At 39.3% G+C, this 24,092-nt stretch overlaps 1 protein-coding gene across 1 annotated transcript; it reads left to right on the top strand.

Annotated features, from left to right (window-relative positions):
• The first annotated feature begins 13,216 nt into the window (after positions 1–13,216).
• KCNV1 (potassium voltage-gated channel modifier subfamily V member 1) lies at positions 13,217–23,847 on the top strand. The gene is made up of 3 exons (XM_069853136.1): positions 13,217–13,785; positions 15,559–16,085; positions 22,275–23,847. Exons 1-3 carry the CDS (start codon positions 13,304–13,306, stop codon positions 22,784–22,786), a joined length of 1,521 nt encoding a protein of 506 aa, XP_069709237.1. The 5' UTR covers positions 13,217–13,303; the 3' UTR covers positions 22,787–23,847.
• The last annotated feature ends 245 nt before the right edge of the window (positions 23,848–24,092 follow it).

Below are 24,092 nucleotides of genomic sequence, written 5' to 3'. Positions count from 1 at the left end.
GGACTCTCATTTAGATGAAACAGGTGACAATCACCCATCAGGAATCTGTTATCATGATTCTGCTAGCAACCAGAAAATGGAATGAAGTGCAACAAACTGAAGTTGAGGTTGGCCCATATGACCTCCAGAGGCCTCTTCCAACCTCATTTGTCCTGTGATTCTATCATTCCAAGTCTTGTTTAATCAAGGTTTGCTAAATGAAATTAAAAGATACTAGTGGCCTGTTTATGAGCAGCAGGTAAACTTTGGTGCCCTTTTCAAGTGGTTCAGTTAGATCAATTTCCCTAGACTCTCTCTGTAGTTAATGTGTTATCGTTATCACTGTCTACTGTAAGAAATCTAGAGAGACACTCCTCAAGCCAGCTGTGAGGATGTAAAGTTATGATGCAGAATTTCTTAGCAATTGCCTCCATTTCTGGGCTGTTCAGCATCCCATAAACATCCCATAAGCATTCCATAAGCATCTCATATTAATATGCTGGTTGCAGAGAAGCAGTACAGGCAAAACTCTTCTTGTTTTTAACATACGGAATGTACATGCCATTAGGGGTACACATGTTGATACACAAATGGTGCACAAACAGAATATGTCCTTGTTGGATCTCCAAGGGGAAGGCCAAATCTAACTTAATGCTGCTGAGATCTGTAGCTCACAGCTGCAGATCCTTGTTCTTAATTTCCTTTTAGTGAGGGTCAACTCTCTTTCTAGTGCCTTCAAAATTTATTTTGTACCAAACCTCCTCTTAGAAGTAGGAAGTAAAAGACTACGTAGGAAATCCAGGAAAACAAGCTTTCTAACCTAAGTGCTTCAGTCTGTAAAGCTAGGTCCCTTAAAAGCCACTTCACATGGTTTCAAGAGTTTGATGCTTAGGATATGTTCTGAGCTATTCTGCTGTCATACAAGATTAAATCAGAGTGAAAGAAAATCAATTGCTCAATTTAAATTAAAACTAAGTTAAATTCGACCCCATGCTGGTTTAAATTCTTCAAAGGGCATATAAACTGTTTGAGTGGAACAGCAGAAACAATTATTTCCTATCAGCAAGACCTTTCCTTCAAGATTAGCAAGCCATATTCCCAGATGCATAAAAGCAACGCCTCAAGCCAAAGAAGCTTATTCTAATTTATTCCAACTTGTTCTGATATACTCAAACCAAGAATCTGGGCTAGTATCTATATTTGCTCATATTACTTTATCTCCCAATTATTTTTCAGTGCACTGATTACAGCATAACTACCTAGTTAGGTGATGCATTTAACATATTTTTCTCTTGATGACTCTGGAAAACACAAAAATATTCTTTCTCTCTTCTGTGCTCCAAAATTTGTATTGCTGTGATGCTTTTGTACTCTGAGTCATGCCACAATGCTAAAACTGTTAAGCGGTGTAACAGATATTGTAACACGTGAAAGCAAGTCATTGGGCCTCTTTCTGATTTTGCATCCATCAGTGAATTTTATAAACTGCTTCAGTGAAATCAAGAGTCACCGAGGTCTTTAGAAGGAGAAACAGAAGATATATACAGGGGCAAAAAAAGAGCATTTGCTGTTAACTCTTTTGGAGTTCAGTATTTTAAGAATTCATTAATCATTCACTAGGTGGGGCTGATACTTCACAATCAAGAAGAAGGCTGAAAACAGCCAGAAATGGATTGCTTCAGTAAAAGTAATGTTTTCATTCGTGGGAAAATTTGGGGGTAAGGTGAAATTAATAATTAGCCTTAGATAACATTTTACAAGATTTTACTTTCTATATTTGAAATTTTACTCATATAATTTTAAAGTATTTCAATTTTTTTAATACAGATTTTTTAGGCTTTAACTTCTTTACATGCAGATGTTTACTGCTATTTTACATTCCTAAAGGCATCTGAGATATCTGCTTAGGATGAGCCAGCGGAATGCAAAACCTATTAAAGATCATGTTTCCCCAAGGAAGCAAGAGGAAGCCAAGAAGCAGAAGCATATTTGTACATGTAAGGTGGTACGAGATGCACACAAGCAAGTAACTTTATGGCAAGAAGCAACTGAGCTGAATATGATGTGTCAAGTGCAGGAAAACAACAAGGGAAAAATAATTTTAGAATGATCCTTCTGCAACCTATCCAGACCATAAACCCTTATCTTGACAATCTGAAAGCTGATTTCGAAACCAGGAAGGGCTAGAGACAAAATTAGTTATAAACCTCTTTTGTTCTTTTTGTTTCTCCCTGAAACAACTGAGATTATTTGCATGTTAAAGTTATGCATTTTTTTCTGGATGAGAAGTTTTACAGCATTCTTAGATGTAAGTCCTTTTCCCACTGAGTCAGAAGTTGAGAGTTATCAAGGGCAGCAGCATGATTCAGTCAAGTGGAAATCAAAACAGAGTGAAAAGGAAAAAAAAATATGGAGACAAAGCAGTAGCATAGGAAAGAGAAAGAGACAACATGGCCATGAGTCTTTCAGGCTTTCTACTATTCCATTTATGCAAAACCTAAGTACAGCACAAACAGGGTTACTGAAGAACTGATTTGGGTATTCAAACAGACTTTTTGGGTATTCAAACAAACTCTTTCTGGATTCTATAATAATTCTTGTTTAGATATCGGCATGATTTTAGTCTTTTATGGTTACTCGTGGTTATTTATGGTTTTAGTGACTTTTAAAGTTATTACTGCTATAACATACATTATTGCTAATGGTTTGTGTTACAGTAGCGTCTAGAAGAGATTCAACTGTATTTGCTACCAGGCAAGCTGAGAACAAGGTTTCACTTTCAATGCCCTAAATATAAGCCTTAGTTCAAGGCACAGAAGAGAAGGACCAAGAGAAGGAGGGTGAGCTTCCTCTCTACAGCAGTGGCAGGTGCTTACAGAACCAATGTCTGGGCCCTGTTCAAAGTCTTTTGAAATCAAAAGAAAATCACTCATAGATTTAAATGGGCAGTTAACCAACGTATACGTATACAACTGCCAGTCAGTGTCCATGAAAAGTTTAGAATTGTATTTTAAATTAATTATAAACAGGCTAACAAATTTCACATCAAGATAAAGCTCTGTGATAGTAATATATTTCCTTCCAACTCCATCCCCCAAAGATTCTCTAACACTCCACATGCTTTAAAACCCTAAAAGTCAAGATCAAGTGAAGAATTAGTCAGTGTTGCAAAATTCTGTGGAATCCAAAACCTGAGCTTTAAGCCATTTAGAACTATCATCTGTTAACTGATTATTAGAACTACCTGAAGAGACTTCCTGAAGTCTTATAGATTATGAATTTTCTCTTATCTGCAAATGTTAAATTTGATTGATGTTATACCAAGCGTCCTGCAACCTGAAGAAAGAAATCAGCAGACCTATCATGACCCCTAGAAAATTCTGTCTGACAACAATGAAAGTTTTACAAAAAACTGAGACATTAAACAGACTTCTTCCAACAAGCTCATACACATAAACACATATCTACTGATGTCTATAAAAACATTGCCTGCTGGAGTTTTAATAAGTAAATACCAAAGATATTGACACTGAAGCAACTGTAATTGAAATTCTGTATATGACAGGAATCAATCCTAATGTCTATAGTTTTATAGATGTTTGAGGTTATTACTTTCCTACATTTGCTTATATGCCATTATTTCCTCTTCCTACATGCATTCAATCAAATCAAGAAAAAAGTTACCAATGCTGTGTTGGACTTATCTGTGAAATGATTTATTCCTCACAGTAAAGCTTATAATAAAAAGGGGGAGGTATTAGCTATTAAACATAAATTATTGTGATTGTTTATTACTGTTAAGATGTAATAAGATGTGACAAAATTCTTCATAATCCATTCTTCTCTTACAAAACAAAAAAGTCATGAAACATCGTTAGTTCCTATGCCTAATGCCAGATATGCATGTCATAGTATATGAAACCAGTGAACTGTTTCAGTAAGTGCTCAAGTCATGCTGTTGATCTAGCTGAAAACCTTGAAAAATTTATTATGGCTAGTAAAGGAGGCGCTATTTATGCAAATTTAACAGGCTGAAATTAAACAAGAACTGTTTCTGTCTATGGAAGTTTTCTCAGAATTACATTCCCAAAGATCTCCAGAGGACAAGGACTCCTCACCTTGCACAAATAAACTCTAGTGTATGAGATATGAATTCAACAAAGTCACTTTCCCTTCTGTGTAACCAGAGGTAGTGATTAATGTTTCCCCCAAGAAGTTCAGTACTTTATCATGCAGTCCTATATGACCCAGATGTCTCCAAACATTCAGTCACTTGGAAGCATAAGGTGTCCTAGGGTAGTACAGCTTGTTTGTACATTGCAACAACTGATGTTCTTCATTTAATCATAATGTTATCTATTTCACAGTGTTGTTGTGAGGATTAACCAAACACTGCATTTCTAAAATGATTTGTGACATCCAGAACAAATCATGTTATTTCGAAAATGCAAAGAATTTCCATAGTTATCAAAATAAGTGTGTGATGCACTGGTAATAAATGCTTGCATTGATAAGCAAGAACTAATAATTATACTGAGTTAAGTAGTAATTTTTTTTTTTTCATTTTTACAGAAGTGTAAAAAAATACAAAAATGTAAAAATTTCAGGTCAGATTCATCTGGGAAACCATGAACATCTTCAATGTTGATAATTATCTTAGCTGTTGTTTAGCCTTCCCTTGCCATCAGGTGAAACAAATGGATCTGTGTAAGATGTGATTCATCTAAGGTTTATAAAACAATTAATGAATTACTTCTTTGAAACTCCTTTTTCTCTTCTTTGACTGAAAAGACTAAAAGTGACTGATACAGCAAAAAAAGTCTGCTTTTCATAGGCAGACAGTTGGTCCTTTATGCAGTCACATACATGGGAAGTCGATTTAAACATAATAGCCACTTAAGAACAAAAATTCTTCTTACAAATTAATTATTCATTAATTATAGAGGATACATGTGAGATTAACCAATATACCCAAATTAACTTTTTAAATGTAAAGGCTCTTGTGCTACTTTGAATAAATGAAAAGTTGGTTACCAGTCACCTTACATACCATGCCAAGAACAGTTTTTTTGCATTATTAACTCAAGGAAATTATTCAATACATAAAAAGTAAATTGCAGGATTGTGAGGTAAAGAAATCCCACTTAAAGCCAGCAGAGAACAGCAGCAGAGCTGAAGATGCCTGAACACGTTTCTCTTTTGCACTTCATGAAATGAAAAAGTTATTTCCATGGCAATGTTTTTTTCTGTCTGAAGACACGCCTGTTCTGTTTCTCCTGTTTGTTATAGGATGCTTAGCTGTAATGTGTGTTCAGTGCTGTAGGTGGAGTTGTTAAGTACACAGACAGATGGACTGGATCTTCATGTTTTACTGCAGGTATATGTTATTACAGTAAGCAATTTTTGTGAACAACTCAAGGTTTTAAAGTTGCCACAGGTATCTGCAAAGTTGTTATTTGCTGATGTTATACAAATTCTTAGCAATGATTAGATCAGTCTAAAATAATTATTTTCCATACTAACTTGCTCAGATATTGCTGCTGATTTATATGTGTAGTACTTCTAATAGGCTGCAATTGATCATCTCACTTTTAAAGAATATATTCTTTTGGGCTGCTATACTTTTTATCCTCTTATAAGTGGGAAAAATAAAGGTAAAACTGAAGCTTACAAAAAGGGGCCATTTTGGTTTCCAGTATGCCACCAGAAGATCATGATGTGTTGCATAACACAATGAACACTGACAAATTCATGACCAAATTTCTTTTAAAAATATGAACTTTATTGCCACAGAGATGTTTAAAGTTTAAAACAGCGTTATCTTCCATTTCTGCTAAGATGTGCTATTGGGAAAATAAGTAATAACAGAAATCCCTCAAAGAGCCTTCAATTTGAGGATCATCAAAGATTCTTCACTTAAAGAAGGATGGACCACACAGTTCATGTAAAAATTGAAAGTTCTGTTTGTTTTCTTTTATACACTTTACTATGGTACTTTAATATATTTTAATATTATTTTTACTATCTATTATTTAATTAATATACTCAAAAATTATATGCAGAATTATTGAGATTGGAAGGCACCTCTAGGGGATATCTGCTCCAACCTCCCTTCTCAAGCAGGGCCATCGCCCAGGAACACATCAAGATGTTTTTTTCAATATCTCTAAAGGGGAGACTTCACAACCTCCCTAGGCAATCTATTCCAGTGCCTGGTCAGCCTCACAGTACAACAATGTTTCCTGATGTTCAGGCAGAACATCCTGTGTTCCAGTTTGTGCCCATTGCCTCTGGTTCTGTCTCTATTATTCTATGGTTCTATGATTCTATGAAAAGAGCCTGGGTCCATCTTGTTTACATCCTTAGAAAAGACAAAGTCCCTGACTATATAATTTTTCTGTCTGGAACTCTTTCCTTCCCTGCTACTCAACTACCTACAACTACTTAAAGAGAAGCGGGACAGCAAAGTTCATAAAGTAAAAGATATGCCTAATTCTTCACAAGATCTTTCTGCTTAGGATGTCTCTGAATTCACCTCCATATAGATGTCTCTCCACAAAAGGTAGCTTACACAAGTGTTTTTTCTCGATATAAGGGAACAATGAAGAGTCATCAAAAAGTCAATGCTGTGTAAAAAAAAATTGCAACAGCTATACAAATTCTTTTATGTTCTGAAAGGATAAGTCAGTATTACTTGTTTAATATACTTGGCTTTACTAATCGAGTATGATGTTGCAGCAGCACATCGTGTTATTATGCACAGTCTTCAGTGTTCCTTCCTGTGGTAGGTTGACTCAGATGGTAGCTAAGCCCTCCTCCAAATACTCATTCATTTCTTAGTGGTGGGATGGGGAGAAAATAGGAAGGGAAAGAGCTAGAAAAACTTACAGGTTGAGATAAAGATAATTTCATAAGAAATAATTTCAAAAGAAACAAAAAAAACCATTTGATGCAAAGTCAATCACTCACCACCTCTCACAGGCAGACAGATGCCCAGCCAGCCTCCAAGCAATGACTACATTCAAAAGACTTCCCCCTACAGTTTTACCATGGAGCACAACGTCATATGGTATGGAGTATCTCAGTTTGGATCAGCTGTCCCAGCTGTATCCCTTCCCAGCCATATCCCTTCCCAGCCTCTTGCTCACTCCCTAGCCTACTCTTCAGAGGTCAGATTGGGGAAAGAGAGAAGGTCTTGACACTGTGTAAGCACTGCCTAGCATTTGCTAAAACATCGGTGCGTACCAACATCATTCTGGTCACAAATTTGAACCACAGCATCATATGGGCTGCTTTGAAGAAAATTAACTCCATCCCAGCCAGGCCCACTGCACCTTCCTTAATGTATAAACAAATAGTTCATCTTGAGATAATATGCTGAGATATTCTTGATATTAATGATGCCAAGTTTTATATAGGAACGAAGCAACACTCCATGGAGAAGAGCAGCAAGCACTGATATTGGTTTGAAGTTCCTGTGGGACCCAGAACATGGTCCAGCCAGGTTCCTGCACTGTTGACTAGAGACCAGCAACCCAGAGTGCACTAAAGTAAATACTTGCAAGTCAGTTTAGATACAGCAAAAGAAATAACTCAAGTAATAAGGTGTGAGTGGTCATGAAATAGAGCAAAAGTTTCTGTGGTAAATAAGCACAGGAGAAACTAGTGAAGAAACACAAACAGTAAAAAGTATTCACTGGAACAAACTGCAGGAAAAAATACAAAATGGATTTAAAAGCTGCAAAGTTCACCTGAATTGCTAGCAGAAAGAAACTGACATTTGCGAAATTAAAATATTTCATCTAAAGGATAAGTATTTTAAATTTACTTAAGGAGAAGACCAAACACTTCGCCAGTTGGCTGACTGAGCAGTGAGCTTAGCTGCTGAATAAAAAAAGTAATCCTGGGTGGGAGCAGTAGAGGAAACAGTACATAGATTGCTGCATGCATTTATGTCCAAAAATTTAGTCACTTTTCATGAGGAGTGAAAAGGTGTTTCTGTAGAGAAGTTCATCCTTCCTCTGATAATGTGGATTTAAATCTCAGATTGATTGATTTAAATCTCATCCTATGCTGAATGACTTCACTTTCTTCTGAACAAGGCATTACTTTGGACACTATGCTATTAGAGCTTTCCTTCAGAGTAACAAAACATATCCCTATCTAAAGAGAAATATTCTTCCTCTTGATATTTGTACGTAATCTTCCTTGGCATTGGGGGGTTGTACCTGTTTAGTGATATGAGAATGGAGTAGTAGCTCCTAAAAAATGTAGGCCAGCAGTCAGGTCTGATTGCATATTTTATTCGTCTCTGAGAACTTTGCAGCATTCGGCATAATGCAGCTAAAAATAAAATTTGAAAATTCTTATTAATCCCCTTCACCAGTCTATTAAAATGAAAATAGCATCCAGCCTAGCATTGCACACTGTTTACTAAACTCAGTTTTGTGTATTAAAGCCCATTCCCAATAAAATTTCAGCAGAAAATATCATCAATTTGCTTTCCTTTAAAGTTGGTGATGTAATGTTAGCCCTTACTTGGAAAATAAAACTGCTCATATGTGTAGGTTGCTCTACAGAACTACCTCCCCAGCTACTCTTTTTTTACATCCTACCACATTGTAAAAGGCAAGAAAATAAATAGGGTCTGAAAGTGGGTAGTGTTCAAAGATACTGAAAACAGCTTTCTTAACATAGCCCTGATTCCATACTCTCTTAAACTGTTTTCACACAATGTGGACCAAACTGTGTGTCGTCTTCTGATCTGTCTGTTCTATGCAGCTAGCTCAAAGAAAGTGAGATCTGGCTGGTTTCGGCTGGACCATTTCCACAAGAAAAGCTGAATATCCCTGGAGGGCATAAAGCTGTTCTAATAAGCTTTTATTTCACTTGCCAAAAGAAACAGCAAAGAATTGCCTACAGAATTTCTAGATTACATCTTTTCTCACCTGCAAGAGTGAGGTTAGAGCAGCTCCCAGACTATATGAAAGAAAGACTGGCTTCAGATTACTCGATTGTAAAGGAAGCACAACTACTCCTGAAAAGCACTGCTTCATACTAAGATTCAGCAGAGGATCTAGCAAGTACCACTGTCATTTTAAGGAAAGTGACTCTTATCTATGTCAAGGAAATTGAGTTTATTATATGGATTATGTCTAGTGTTGAATACAGTGGAGCTCAGTGCTCAATGGCTTGCACCATGTCCAAAATTTACAAGAGACAAATACTGGAACTGCCAACATCCAGTAATTTTAACCTTTGAGATGATGTATTACTCCCAAAGTTTGGATGCATATAAAAAACTTAAAAGATATATTAATGAAACTGACCTCTTCCACAGAAACTACTGTATGGCAGATATTAGCAAAGTCATGAATGGTAGCACCATTCATGACTTTGCTAATATCTGCCATACATGAGCAGGACCCCATTATTCAGCAGTCACGATCCCAGAACAAAGGAAGGTTTAGCAATACTGTATGGTATTTTTCATCTTGTGCACAGTTAAATTGTGGAGAACCTTGCATGAATTGTTATTGACACTGAAACAGAAATGAGTTAAAAAAATGAATTTACAGCATCATAAAAGACCATTAAACATATTAGCAAAATCTGGCTTGTCAAGTCCTGGTGCTGCTGGAAACTATGAGGATAACCTGGAGAAAGTTTTCCCTAAATATGTCCTATTCATCACACTATTTGCCTTGCCTTTTCCCTCTATTCTATGACACAAGGTCCAGGCCAGCCAATCCAACTGTACATTCCAAATGCAGACCAATATATGAGATCAAAATGCTTAAAAAATTTGGAAATATAATGTGTTAGAAATCCTGGCAACTTACAATCAGTTCATTGTGAAGCACTACTCCTGTGAGAAGACAACCATGGTTACTGTAAAAGACAATTTAGGGGACCTGTAGATCTTGGATTTTTCCTGCAATCACAATATTCCAGCTGGAAAAAAAGTGACTACACAATTGCCAGAAAATTGTAGCTTTCAACATGACTACAGAAGATCAAGAAAACATATTATAAAAGAGGGTTTTGTAACAGCTGGCTTTCTGCTGAAGCAAATTTTTCAACTCCCACAACAGACATACGGGGTTGCAACTCATATTTCAACACTCCAAAAAAAATTTTTTTGTGCTGTCTCCTGAAATAATGAGATCTGTTTTTTTTTCAATCAGTGGTATCATACCAAGGAAATATCAGCTGGGGCACTAGTAAAGACAGTAGTTGAGACAGATGTCACTACCATTCAGATGTAACAGGTATTCCTGACACGACAAAGCAGTACTGTACAACCCCTTTGGTCTGAACCATTTCTCTGAACCATGCATATGTGGTTCTACCCAACATTACAAACCCCATGATCCAAACTACTATAGAAATGTCCATGGTTTACTTCAGCAGCAGCACTTCATTGGCAGAGTGAGTAAGACCATATGACTCTCTCTGTACTGCTATATTAGGTTTTGCCACTACTCCAGTGGCATAAGAATATGGTCACCTAAGCAGTTTTGCCAAGGGAATGATAAAATTGCAAAATCCATTACTTAAGTTCCTCATGTACAAATGTGCAGGAACGACAAATGGCTCATCTTTAAGAGTTCCCCAGAAAATGAAAAATGAGCCAGCAGTCCCCGTTTCTTGTGTCTTGAGTGGCAGAAAAAAAAAAAATCCTCTACTTTTGAGCCTTTCTACTCATAACACATTTTTCTCATTACCTTGAAATGTTCCAGCTTTATTTTACTGGTGCATTTGAAAACAATTTTCTGAACAGTTTTCTAAAAGTTCCTTTTATAAAAAACTAAATTTACAACTAGTAGAGAGCCAGAACTCAGAAGTAAGATTCTATAACAAGCCCAGATCTCCTGCCTCATTGCAGTGATATGAATTGACATTATGGAAGTTACGGACACTACAGAAGTTTATTGGTGACATCACTTTCCTGCAGAGAAAAGTGTGTAGAGAATGCATATAAAGTGCACAAAATCAACGGAGATGTTAACCTTAACAACTGGCTTTCCTCTAGCACTTTGAAGAAAACACTCTTTGAAGTTCAAACACTTGACAATCAGACAAAAAATAACTTTGAAGGAACATAAATACACCTGTATACAGTCATTATTCCACAAAGGACACAGGTAAGCATTAAACTGAACATGGACTCTCTCAGTCTTATACTTGAAAATACACACCAGAGTATTTTCAGAACAAACTATATACGGTTTTGATGCTGTTATGAATTAGATACTCACTTTGACTAGACGAAACCAAAACTTTTAGTCAAGTTCTTAGAAACAACCATGGATCTGGACTAACAGAGGAAGCACCTGTCCTTTGAATCATGGTGATGGGAGGAAAGTGTTTCCAGATCTCCTTTCTAACAGAAAAAATTTGCCTTAGAAAGCCTCTTTAGCTAAGAGAAAGAATGACTACTCAAAAAAGGAGTCTAAAAAGAGGTTGAGTTTTATGACTGAACAATTATAGGTCTATTACACCCAATAAGGCATTTTGCTGTTCTAAGGCAATTATTATCTCATTGATGGTTTTAATGAATTGTTCTTACTCATGGTCTTAATGATATTTTTAATTATTACTTTTAGTTAAGTGCTAGCTTAAATGCTATCCATCAGAGAGACTGCACTCTTCAATGTCAATCCTGAATTAAAAATGGACTGTACTTCAAAGATGGCTGCATAACAGCAGCTGCTGATAGTTTTGATGGAAAATAATTCTCATATTTGTGATCATTTATTTAATTTTTTTTTCAATTTGATGTTTTAAACAACAACAGATTGAATGTCTATGCAAAAAAAAGTAATTATTTTTCTTTATTACACACTTAAAATACAGAATGATAGACCCAGAAGGGATCTCAGGATGTCATCTAACACTTCCAACCTGTCTCAGGAAAGGGAGCACCGCACCTCCTCTATTCCTGACAGATCCTTGTCCAGTCAATTATTTGATGGCCAGTGACAGAGACCAATACCCCAGGTGACCTCTTCCACTGCTTCATCAAAGCCTTCCTAATGGCTATCCAAAATGTCCCTCCTGTCATTCAACCCCATTACTTCTACACCTCTCCAATGGGGTGAAGAGAACAAAGCCTTCTATGCATCAGAAGGCTGTTACAGTTCCTGTTCCCCTCCACCATAGTTTTCCCATCCTGCCTTTTCTTCTTGAGCCATGACTTCTAAACCTCACCCTGGCCGTCTTTCCAATCAGTGAATACATTTGCCAAGCGGCACCCGGAGCAGATTCCTACGCCAGCAAGTGCTGAGCAGAGAGATTGCTGCAGGTATTCCAATACTTCAATATGGCAAATGTTGAGCTAACGCTCATGTGAAATAGAGATTATTACCGGTATCCAAACTATGAATCATTACAAGACCTGTGTTAAACAAATATGAGAAAGGTACATAACGGGAGGCAGTTGCACTCAACAAGTGATGGGGGATCAAAAGACAGAAGTACAACACGCAAAGCTAGTGCACGACTCACAAAGTCACGTTCTGCATGCTACCCAACTCCCCTCCCGCCAGGCTCCTCCGCCACACAGGCAGTCGCCTGCCCTACAAGGAGTCAGAGGCTTCAGAAAACAGAAATCTGCAAAAGCAAATATTTAAAATTTGTCGGAAATAACTGTTTCATAGCAGAAGAGGAAAAGTAGTGAGGGGGAACCTAACTCTCACACTGTTTTGCTGAAGAGATCCAAAGTCAGCACGGGAAGATGCCAAAGATAATCCAGAGTATTTTAGAAGATGGGCTGAGTGCATCTAAGTTAAAATAAGCCTCTTCCACGTACATCTAGTGGCCCTTACAAACACCGTTTTGCTTGAGTGACTTCAGACTCGTGGTTGTGGGAGTAGCATAAGCGGCTACACGTTATCTATTTAGGAACAGGTTGGGGGTTTACGCACATTAAGGGGAGGGAGGCGGAGGGGAGGGGGGCGCTTCTAAGCCGTCCTGTGAACTCTCTCGTAAGAAGTTTGCGGGTCGGGTGTGTCCCCGGAGCCCGGCCCGGCTCCAGCGGGGGGACCGCGGGGCGGCCCCGGCTCCCGTGCGGCGCGGGCGGTGCCGGGCGCTCCCCGCTCCAGCGCCGCTCCGGCTGCTCGCAGGTGCCCCGCCCGACCCCCGCCTCGGATGGGGGCGGCCCTCGGACGGTCGCCAGAGCCAAGTGACACGCTTCTGGTCTGGCCCGGCTGTCCCCCTCCTCCTCCCCCCCCCCCCCCCCAACTCCGGCGGGGCAGTCTGCTCAGCGGCTTTGTTGTGTTTTCGATCCGGGAGAGTGTGGGCTGCTGCTGGCAGCTACAGGATGAAGTCGCCTCCCTGCTGCATGTCTCTTTCTTCCCAAGCGTCCCTGGAGGAACCAGAGAGTAGCACGTCCCTGGGCTCCCTGGACTCCAGTGTTTTCTCGAGTGAGGAGGAGCAGGGCCCCCTGCTCCAGAAGGTCATTCCCTCCTTGGACCGCTTCACCATCAATGTAGGAGGCAGCCGCTTTGTGATGTCCCAGCAAACTTTATCGTGCTACCCCGACACCCGCCTCGGCAAACTGGCCGTCGTGGTCTCTGCTGCCCGGGATGTGGCCTCTGGACTCCTTGAGCTTTGTGATGATGCCAACCTCGTGGAGAACGAGTATTTCTTCGATCGGAGCTCGCAGGCGTTTCACTATATCCTGAATTATTACCAGACCGGGAGGCTGCACGTGATGGAGCAGCTCTGTGCGCTCTCCTTCCTGCAGGAGATCCAGTACTGGGGTCTGGACGAGCTCAGCATCGATTCCTGCTGCAGAGATCGGTGAGTTGTGGGAAGGGATGGAGCACGAGATGATGGGCTGGGTGAGGTGGGCATTGACTTGCGTGCGGGAACGCTCAGGTGAGAGATCCAGGAGCAGGGGTAGGTGAGGGAGCAGAGCACTGGGAGAAGTATGCTGAAAGCTGGCTGAGTGCAGCCCTGAATCCCGCTCTAGGTGAGGATGAGTGTAAGGAAATGGGAGGAGATGTGTCCTGTCAGGTCACTGTCGACCTTCGCTGAGGATCAGGTTGGCAGCGGGAGTTAGAGTGAGACCTTAACGGGACCAGGGTCTGGGTTGTCTTGTACCAGCTGTGGACTGGCCCTGGAAGCTCAAAATGTTTACAAGGAACAATGCCAGAGGTGAAACAGGTTGTGAAAGGAGACTTGTACTTTCAGTCTTCCAGTTTGGGATCATGCTAGTTAGAGGGATCGAGTGTGGAGTCAGGCATGCTGCTGGGAGACTCTGGAGCCTCCTCACCCCACGCTTTCTGTTTTGCAGGATTTCCAGATCCAAGCTGAAGAGGCAGAAGGGGGTGGTCACCTGTCAGGCTGAGTGTGGGTGGCATGGCTCCAGGAGGAGCCGATGGGAAGCATGGCACATGGATGTAGCAGCTTACAGGGAGGGGGCAGCAGCAGCAGGAACATGGCTCACTGGAGACAGATAGTAACTGACAGTTTAGGAATGAGGTGGGTTTTGACTGAACCCCCCCAGGGCATTTCTGTTAATATTATTTGCAGCTAATTTGATTATTTTTCCACCATTTTTAGTGTTATTGGTTTGTTTGTTGCTACTGAAGAAATGAATTCTCAAAAGAGCATAACTGCTATTTATCTAAAGGTGTAATGTTATGATTATTCGAAAGAAACAAACAAGCAACCCCATGCTGAAGTTATCCTACCCTGATGTGGTCTAGTTGTACAGCTGAAAGAGTTGGATACTAGTTTGCATCCCTTTCTTGCTTCTCTGATAGGCATAACTGAAAGTTCCTACTTCTTTGGTGGTACAAGAAGCTACTGACCTCCTTGGCACATGCAGGAGTAACTGTACACCAAAGGCAAAATTGTGTAGCCCCTTTGTATAAGGCTTGAGATTTGCAGCAGTCAAGAAATGCAGACAGGAAGGGGGTTTTTGTGTACTTTAGGAATATTTTTGTTCTGTGAAATTGTTCTATAAATACATTCTTGCTCTAACAAAACACTCAGCTATGCATTTACAATCTGTAAGTTTTACTCAGCACAGATTCTTATGCATTTTGTTGTGTGAGAACCATATGTTTAAAGAAAGAAAGATAACTTGTCATCTTAGTGTGTATTGATCAGAACTTGATCCATAAACTGCCTGGCTTCTATTACGCCTACCCCTTTAGTACTGCAGATACAAACCAATGTAATAAAAATGTAATACGATCAGTCAAATTGAGGACAATTTAGAAACAGAGGGTCTTGTTGTGCCAGCATTAATTACAAGAATGCATTCTAGTTGTACAGCAGATCCTGTTGTTGTCAGTATGATCCATATAAATAACATGCTATCAGAATAAAATTACTCTGCACGTACAAACTGTCACTGATGTGAAATGGGGGAACAGAAGTATCAGGTCAGTGGAAACATTCTACAGGTCTCAATTAATAAAATCTTCAATCATATGCTTGGCATCAGGGATTTCTGAGCTCACATAAAGTATGTTTTAACATGTATTTGTATGTGTGGTAGAGGATAAGAAAAACATATGCGTGTTGGTATTAAAAATCTCTTTGTTGGGGGTTCCTGGGCAGGTACTTTAGGAGGAAGGAGCTGAGTGAAGCCTTAGACATCAAGAAAGATGCAGAAGAACTGGATGCCCAAGATGAAGAAGAAGACTTTTCTGGTAGCCTTTGTCCCAGTGTCAGACAGAAACTTTGGGAAGTTTTGGAAAAGCCTGGCTCCTCTGCAGCAGCCAGGACTTTTGGCACTCTGTCCATGGCTTTTGTCGTGGTGTCCATCGCCAACATGGCTTTGATTTCAGTAGAACTAAGCTGGCTGGCACCACCACTACTGGATGCCCTAGAGTACCTGTGCATTGCATGGTTCACGGTGGAGTTCGTTCTGAGGTTCCTGTGTGCTCGGGATCGGTGTCGCTTCCTAAGGAGTGTGGCAAACATCATAGACCTCCTTGCTATTTTGCCTTTCTACATTACCCTGCTAGTGGAGAGTCTGTGTGGTGGGGAGAGCTCCCAAGAACTGGAAAATGTGGGGCGCATTGTCCAAGTGCTGAGACTGCTCAGAGCCCTGCGGATGCTGAAGCTGGGAAGACATTCAACAGGTACTTTCAGCCATGGCAGTGGTACTTCTCATTGTTGCTGCCTGCAACACTTGTCCCTGGGCACAGTTCTCCATTTTGTGTGCATTTCTGCCTAACCTTTTTAATCCAATCTGTTAGCAGTAATGGCTTGTGAAAATCTTACATTTGGACATTGATAATTGAGTGGCAAGGGCCTTCTCTGACAAATTTTTTCTCTTCATAAAGCCAGTGTATATTGTTTGCATAGAGCATTTACAAAAATAGGCCCCTAAGTTGTATGCTGTAAATTAGGAACCAGTCACTATGTCATAAATTTTCAAACATATATTTGAGTTGATTTTATTGGGGATGAAGCAAGGGAAGAAGCAGAAGATTATTGACCTATGCTTTTTGAGTTATCAAAGGCCCACTAATGGCAACTTACAATTATCTGTCACAACTTTTTTTTGTTAAAAAGTACATGCAAAGAAATGTACCACGATTTTCTCTACATCCCAGATCCCGAGAACAGCCGCAGTAGAGAATGTTTCAGGAAAACTGTTGAAATTGAATCTTACCAGGTGCTGGGCTGAGGGTTTCTCTGGCCCTGTTGAACACCCTGGTATCTGTGTGATATGTGGAGTACAGCTGGGTGCCACTTATTGAGTTGGACCTAGGTGCAGCACGAAACAACAGTGTCAGGCTCAGTCAGCAGTCACCCACTGATGTGGGGCTCTTCATGTCCAAGCACTCTTGACAAGTCAGCACATGATGAAGAGCAAGCAGGGGTAGGGTGGAAGGTGAAATGCATTTCTAAAAACATTTTTGTTCACTCTGAGTGCTGAAAGGAAGGCACAAAAGGTAACGTTTTCCAGTGGGAATCAGGGGAGGCTGGAAATGATTGGAAGGTGTTCAGTTTCCCTTTGCATTTCCCTCATTTTTATTGCCACTTCATGACATGTGCATGCCTGGTTATATGAAAGAATAAAAGCTGTACTCCCACCACACCCTCTCTATGCCATGGTGTTGTCCAGTGCTTGACATTTTGAAAGTTAATTATGTTCCCTCTTAAATCAGTGCTGACTATGGTGTTGAATTTGACAGGAGAAATGTTCAGCCAACACATGGAGCTATGAAAAATTAGATCGTAAAAGTAAATTATTGTCTCTGTCCTGCAATATTAGCCTGTTCTGAAGACAATGATGATCATTCTTACGTGGCACTCAACATATCCTTCCAGGATTTCCTGCCATAAAGCAGGAATGGATTTATGCCTCTCCATTTTTTTCAAGTCATCTCCAACTCTTTGTGAACTGGCCGCAATTCAGCAGGCATTACAGTATGCTCACAGCAGCATCGATTTTCATTCCCACTGAAGGGCGGTGAACCTGCCTACTAATGGCAGGGTACTTCAGTGCTACTGAGTATAACCACAGTGGTTTGGGATGTATCTTAATCTTACTCGCCTACCCTAGATTATGCCTCTACTGATGCATAACAGTCCCTTAGAAAGCAGTCAAAAGGAAGCTTGTAACAATTCAGTCAATGAGTTTGGTTTGCTTCATTACAACTTTTGCAGGTTTTTTTTTTCTTTTTGCAAGAAAGACTGCTACCCACTTTCAATGGTAGTTATAATGTGTATGCCTTCCTCTCTAATTGTATTTTGAAAATAAGAAAAAGACTAGAATTCATCAAGGCACTTTTGTTCTGAATAACAAAATAGTGACTCAAAAGCATGTTGATTCTAGTTATAAAGTTTCCAGTTTATTGTGTTTTACAGAATGCATGGAACTCAGTTCTGTGGTTCTTTCTGTCACAGATGTTTCATGTTTGTAAAATAACTGTTAACTTCAGGTATATTAACTTTCAGGGATGGTCTAAACTTTTGTGTCTATTTATTCTTAAATTCATTTGAATATTACCACAGTTTATATCACAATATTTAGTACCATTAATGTTGAGATTAGCAATTCCATCTTTCTACTGGAACCAAGGCGCCAGTCTTAACACACAAGAGATGACGTATATTATCTAAGTCATCCAGAACAGTGTTACCCTCACTGTGCTTGCATCTTTGGTACTTCAGAGTTGCTGCCCACTTACGCCCAAAACACTAAATGCAATTTGTATGATTTAAATGTAGAAAGTCACTGTTTTGATCCTCTGTCAAAGGAGATGTTGCTCGTATGATGAAACATAAACCTAATAAATCAGAACAGAAACATACACTAGCAGATCTGAAGCTTTGTTTCTGATCGCTGGAGGTACATAGCAGAAGAAAGTTTTATTAATGTGGTTCTAAACACATCCTTAACTCCTAATATAAAACAAACCCCAAAAGTACCATATACAGATGCCATCTTTCTTGCATATACCTAGACAGACCTGATAAATTTCAGTTTCAGAGGTGGCTCTCACAACTATTATGCTTTCTTGCCTTAGATCTAGTAGCTTAGAGCTACCTGCCAGTGAAGCTTCTTTCTGACTCCTCCACTCTCAGACAACACAAATGTATGTGAACTTCTAATCTGTTTTGTGTGGCAAGAAGCGTGTGAGATCAGAAGGAAAATAAAAAGGAGAAAAATTGTGGCTGCAGGCCTTTTTCAACAAGTAGGATGATTACAATCACAGGAGAACATCTCTCTTACTGGGCAGACCTGTAGCAAAGCTGGGATCAGCACAATAGCCTGGTTCTGCTGTCAGGTGCAGACATGAATTAGGAAAACACCTACACATTCTTTTCTTCAATTTAAACAAATGGCAACTACCTTTTTCTTGTGGGGAAGGAACAGAAAAAGAAATGAAAGAATCATTTCTGCCCCTTTGAAAGCTGAACTTGGCTAATAGGAGGGATGTGATGCCTGGAAACACCTGGACTAGACTGGCATGAATGTGTAATTATGTGAAGTGGTATACTGCATCAAAAACCACTGACAAATCAGTAGTACCTCTCTCCAGAATATGTGTAGTTAGAGGGTGAGATTACTCTTCTGAGAGATCAAAAGTATGGATTTGAGTGGCTTCAGTTATGGGTGAGAACTAAACCTGTATTTCTTACATTCTCAGATGCTCATCAGTTGTTGGCTTCCTTTTGGGACTGTTTTGTGTGAACCCTTGCTGGTCCTGTACTTAAACAGATTGACTTCTTGAGGAGATGTAGGATGCGAGCATCTTTCTTGTGATGGCAAAGGGCATATGTTCGAGAGTAGGCTATAGTGTATGTCAGGATGGGATGCCTCTGAAGACATGAAAAAGCAGAACTTCATCTTAGTGCCAGAAATTTAGAATGATTTAAACATAGCATGTAAACTGAAACTCCAGAACATCACCTTGTATTTTGAAGTCCCTTTCAGCAACAGAAAGTCAGAACTTGACCTGCATGGCAGAAATCATAGAATCATAGAACAACCAGGTTGGACGAGACCCACCAGATCATCGAGTCCAACCATTCCTATCAAACACTAAACCATGCCCCTTAGCACCTTGTCCACCTGTGCCTTAAAGACCTCTCCTTCCTCCTGCTGGCCCCAAGGCTGGGGCTGCTCGCCTGCCGCATGCCAGCTCTAACAGCACCTCAGCACGAGTAACCACGCTGCTCCTAACAAGGAGGCGTCATGGGAAGTCGTAAGACTTGTTGAAGTGTCTGTGCTACAGCAGCTCTAGTTTGCTTGTATGCTAGGGCTCAGAAACATTTTTAAAACTCCCCATATAATATAGCAGAATATATTATTCTTTTTATCAGCTTATTTCATCAGCTGATTCCCACTTAGACTCAACTGTGAACTCCAGTAAGTTGCCTAATAGAATCATCTAAAAATATCTTCTTACTTCCTCTGAAGACATGAAGAGGTGAAGAACCTTTGTTTCACTGATAATTCATTTTAAAGATTATGTATCCCCACTGAATTAATGTGAGTACTTTTTGTTTCATTTCAAGGTCCAGACACTTTGTTGTAGTTTCTGGGTTTTTTCTGGGGTTGTTTTTTAGTTTTTTGGGGGTTTTTTTGGCTTTGATTTCAAAGGGTTCTTTAGTTATCACTTTCCTTTATGATAACCAAGATAAGTCTTCAGTACCTGTTCTTCAGCTTGAGCTCTGTTCTTCCAGATGCCGAATAATTTCTGTTACAGTCTTCTGCCCCTTCTGCAGTTTTTCAATACTTTTGTTTTAGATGAGGGTAATAGAACTAAGAATGCTAAAAGAAAAATCAGACTATCCTGTTCCTCCTTATTTTGAGCTGTTTATGCACGAGTTGTGGTGGGTTTTAGCTGTAGTATTCTCCGGATCCATTATAAGGGGCAGACACTGGCTTTTACAGTGCTCATTCATACTTTGAAAACAGGTGTTACAGAGGTAATTTTAAATTGGAATTCCTTCTTCTTAGGTTACCTGAAAGGACTTATTCTTCTACCTTGTTCAGTAGGAAGTTTTATAGGGCAATTGATGATAGCAACTTCCATGAAAGTTCAGAGTTTGATCTGGATCTTTGCAATTGTCTCACACAGCTTTTACACTGCTTATCTTAGTGTGTTTTCAAAATGTGGAGGCAGACTTATTAACAGTGAAAAGATCACACTGATGTATTGTATTCCCCTCGTGTTGCTGATTTAAACTATATAATTGCAATAAACATTTTAACCAACAGATCATCATTACAGTAATATAAAACCTGGATATGGGCAAGTCCTTAACTGGAGTTGGTAGAAGAAAACATTGAAAAAAGGAAATACTGCATACAAACATTAGTTTGTACTTTCAGTGTTTGCTGTACATAAACAAAAGCTTTAAACCCCATTAGATCTGAAGGGAAAAAGAAGTAGCCAAAAGCAAGAAGGAATTTTAACATATTGTAGTTTGAGACTGAGGAAAGAAAAGCAAATTGAATTCCTTGTTACCCTAATGAGCAGATGAAGTCTGCAAGCAGAGGCAGAGCTCCAATAAGCTATTTCGCAAACACTGGTTTAGTTAGAAGTGTACCCTGTGAAGGGTAACTCATAACCATTGTGGTTTTCTCATTTATTAAAGAAAGCATAGCACATGTGTAAAGAACAGTATTAAAAAACAATCCAAAATCATTTGGGATTCAAAAGATAATTTTCAGTCTCCTATGTCTCTCAGCTGAGTTGGTACCCTGTTATCTTCCTTCTTTGTTTATGTGTGCAACATTTATCCATTGCACTATTATTGGATTTACTTTACTGCTAGCTTTGTCAGGCATTCTAGCCTTGAGGCAGCAGCTTTAAAGGCAACGTGGGGGGTTATGGAGAGCGGTCAACTGAACATATACTTCCTGTGCAGCTCACAGGCAATAGGACTGATGCAGTACAGCAGTGAATTAACAGAATTCCATGTTTGCATTGGCAAGTTTTGCTGTCTCCAGTTTTGGCACAAATGCAGCTGCTGCTGGAATACTGTATTTATTTTGATGTCTTAGATTTCAGGGGGAAAGAGAGGTAGAAGAGAGACTGTGAGAATTACTGAAAATGATCATTAGCAAAGAAAAATTTAGTGAGTAACTGAATTGGACTCTGAGATCGCACCTGAGAACACAAATTTAGCAGCTGAGGCTTGCTTGGTCTAAGAGGAAAACAGAAAAATGGCTGGAAAAGAGGAGCTTAATACATTCAAACTGAAATTAGGGAGCAGATGTTTTTATTGTGTTCTTACCTGGTTATTTAGATAACATTAAAAACTCTGCTGGATCTTCTCTTATAGTCTATTACTAAATCGGTTTTGGTTAGTTGTAAATTATGTGTGTGTAATTCAAACAATAAGTAATGAGAATTTCTGTGCTCTATGTTAAGAAAATGGAAATGATAGAATCCCTAGGTTGGGAAAGACCTTTGAGATCATCAAAAGTACCTACCTAGCATAAAATCATATCCCTAAGCACCTCATCTACCCATCTTTCAAATACCTCCAGGGAATGGTGACTCTATCACCTCTCTGGGCAGCCTGTTCCAGTGCTTGATAACCTTTTCATGAAGAAGTTCTTTCTAACGTCCAGTCTGAACCTCCCCTGGTGCCACTTGAGGTTCAGTGGTTCAGTCTAGCATTTTAATCTATTCTTTTAAATCACATTTTATCAGTAGTGTTGAGAGAAGCACCTCTTTTTCTTTAGGCATGTTTACTAGCAGTCAAAGAAAAAAATAAATTTCAAATAAGAGATGTTTTGCAAAGTTATGATGGCAGCTATGTGAATAAGCCTACTGACAGCACTTCTTGTCTTTCAGGACTGCGGTCTCTTGGGATGACTATCGCACAGTGTTACGAGGAGGTTGGCCTTCTGCTGCTTTTCCTCTCTGTAGGAATCTCTATATTTTCCACTGTGGAGTACTTTGTTGAGCAAGGCGTGCCAGGCACAACTTTTACAAGCGTACCTGGTGCTTGGTGGTGGGCAACAACTTCCATGACAACTGTTGGTTATGGTGACATTAGACCAGACACTACCATTGGTAAGGTAGTGGCCTTTATGTGTATATTATCAGGAATACTGGTTTTGGCTTTGCCAATCGCTATAATAAATGACCGTTTTTCTGCCTGTTACTTTACACTGAAGATAAAAGAAGCTGCTCTTCGGCAGCGTGAAGCTTTAAAGAAACTCATGAAAAACTCATCCAGCGACTCAAATATCAATGTTAATTTGCGAGACATATATGCACGCAGTGTCATGGACATGTTACGATTAAAAAGTAGAGAGCGAGCAAGCACAAGGAGCAGTGGAGCAGACGATTTTTGGTTTTGACTTTAAGTTATGCAGCCTTGTATAGCAGATTGACTACTTCAAAAATGTAGTATTGAGCATCTCTTTTTTTAATTAGTATATTTGTTTCTGCAGCTGGAGTTTTACTTACTTGGATAAAGATAACCATTGTATGTGAAAGGCAGAATTCATAATATGGAGTGTCTCAAGGGGTTCTCAAACCTACTTTTGGAACTGGATTGTGGTGGATGAGAGGGTAAATAATGGGGTGCATCAAAGTGAAACAGTGATGCAAACATTTGTCTATGAATCTTATGTTCTTGCTAATGTATAATAATAAAGTTTTAGCCAAAATTGCCATGATGTTTGGAATTTTAAGGAACCATAATATTTGGTTTTGCATTGGAAGAAAATTGTTAAAGACATTAAGAAAATGTGAAAAGGGAAGACAAGTGGGGTGAAACGTTGAATAAATTTATGATGACATTTCCATAACGATCTTAATCTTGACCCCCTTCACTATCCCTATCTTTTACTTCATTTGCATGAAAAAGAGGATCCTAGACCCCGGGGGGAGAATTTCCTCATCTGAAGAGAAACAAAGGGCTACCAGCTGCATGATGGGGATCGGGAGACAGGTGAGAATATTAAGCAGATGCAAGATCTGCAGCAAAGTATAAAATAGTCATGAAATGGGTGCCAGAATTTGGAGTGCTTTCTAAAAATTGTTCTGGAAGTTGCAACCTTTGCATAATAGACGTAATTTACAAACTTGGTTTGAACTATGCCTTCTCCTTCTGTTTTTGATTCCGATAGCTCATCTGTGTTCCTAAGCAGTATTTGCACTCGGGTAAATTCACTAGTGGGTATCAGAAGAAACAAAAACAAAAGTGGTAAAAGATGACAAGATACTCATTTCTCTATCTCCCTTTAAAACCAGCAGGTATTTCTAGTGAGTATGATGCTTTTAAAAATTAATAATCTTCACTGACCCTTTATTAGAAAAATCCATCATCAAAATCTTTTGTTCCAAACGAAAAATGAGCACTTGTTAGACAGGATGCTTAGTTTAACACATTAATCCAGGTGCAAAACTAAATTAATCTAAGGTATTTTTGGTCAAGTTTCTAGCTACACTCCATTGCAGTGGTCCAATATAATTTTTGGCCAACAAAGGTTTTTTTTTTTTATTGTAATTTCATTCTTCTCATCTATGATATTCCCACAGCATGCATATAACTCAATTAGCAGCTTAAATTAAAAAATATTTCATGTTTCATTTGGGCAATGTAAGTGCAAACATCATTTACATTGGGCATTAATTCAACGTGCACTAAAAAGAAACATC

The sequence above is a fragment of the Phaenicophaeus curvirostris genome, chromosome 3 (assembly GCF_032191515.1).
Source record: "Phaenicophaeus curvirostris isolate KB17595 chromosome 3, BPBGC_Pcur_1.0, whole genome shotgun sequence".
Lineage (NCBI taxonomy): Eukaryota > Metazoa > Chordata > Aves > Cuculiformes > Cuculidae > Phaenicophaeus > Phaenicophaeus curvirostris.
The sequence above is the reverse complement of the archived record's forward strand: the minus strand, read 5'-3'. Positions and strand labels throughout refer to the sequence as shown.

Excerpts from the sequence above, each read along its gene's own strand:
- KCNV1 (XM_069853136.1), top strand. The coding sequence starts at position 13,304 with ATGAAGTCGCCTCCCTGCTGCATGTCTCTTTCTTCCCAAGCGTCCCTG. Across the intron at positions 13,786-15,558 it reads GATTCCTGCTGCAGAGATCG|GTACTTTAGGAGGAAGGAGC; the intron begins GTGAGTTGTGGG and ends GTTCCTGGGCAG. Across the intron at positions 16,086-22,274 it reads GCTGGGAAGACATTCAACAG|GACTGCGGTCTCTTGGGATG; the intron begins GTACTTTCAGCC and ends CTTGTCTTTCAG.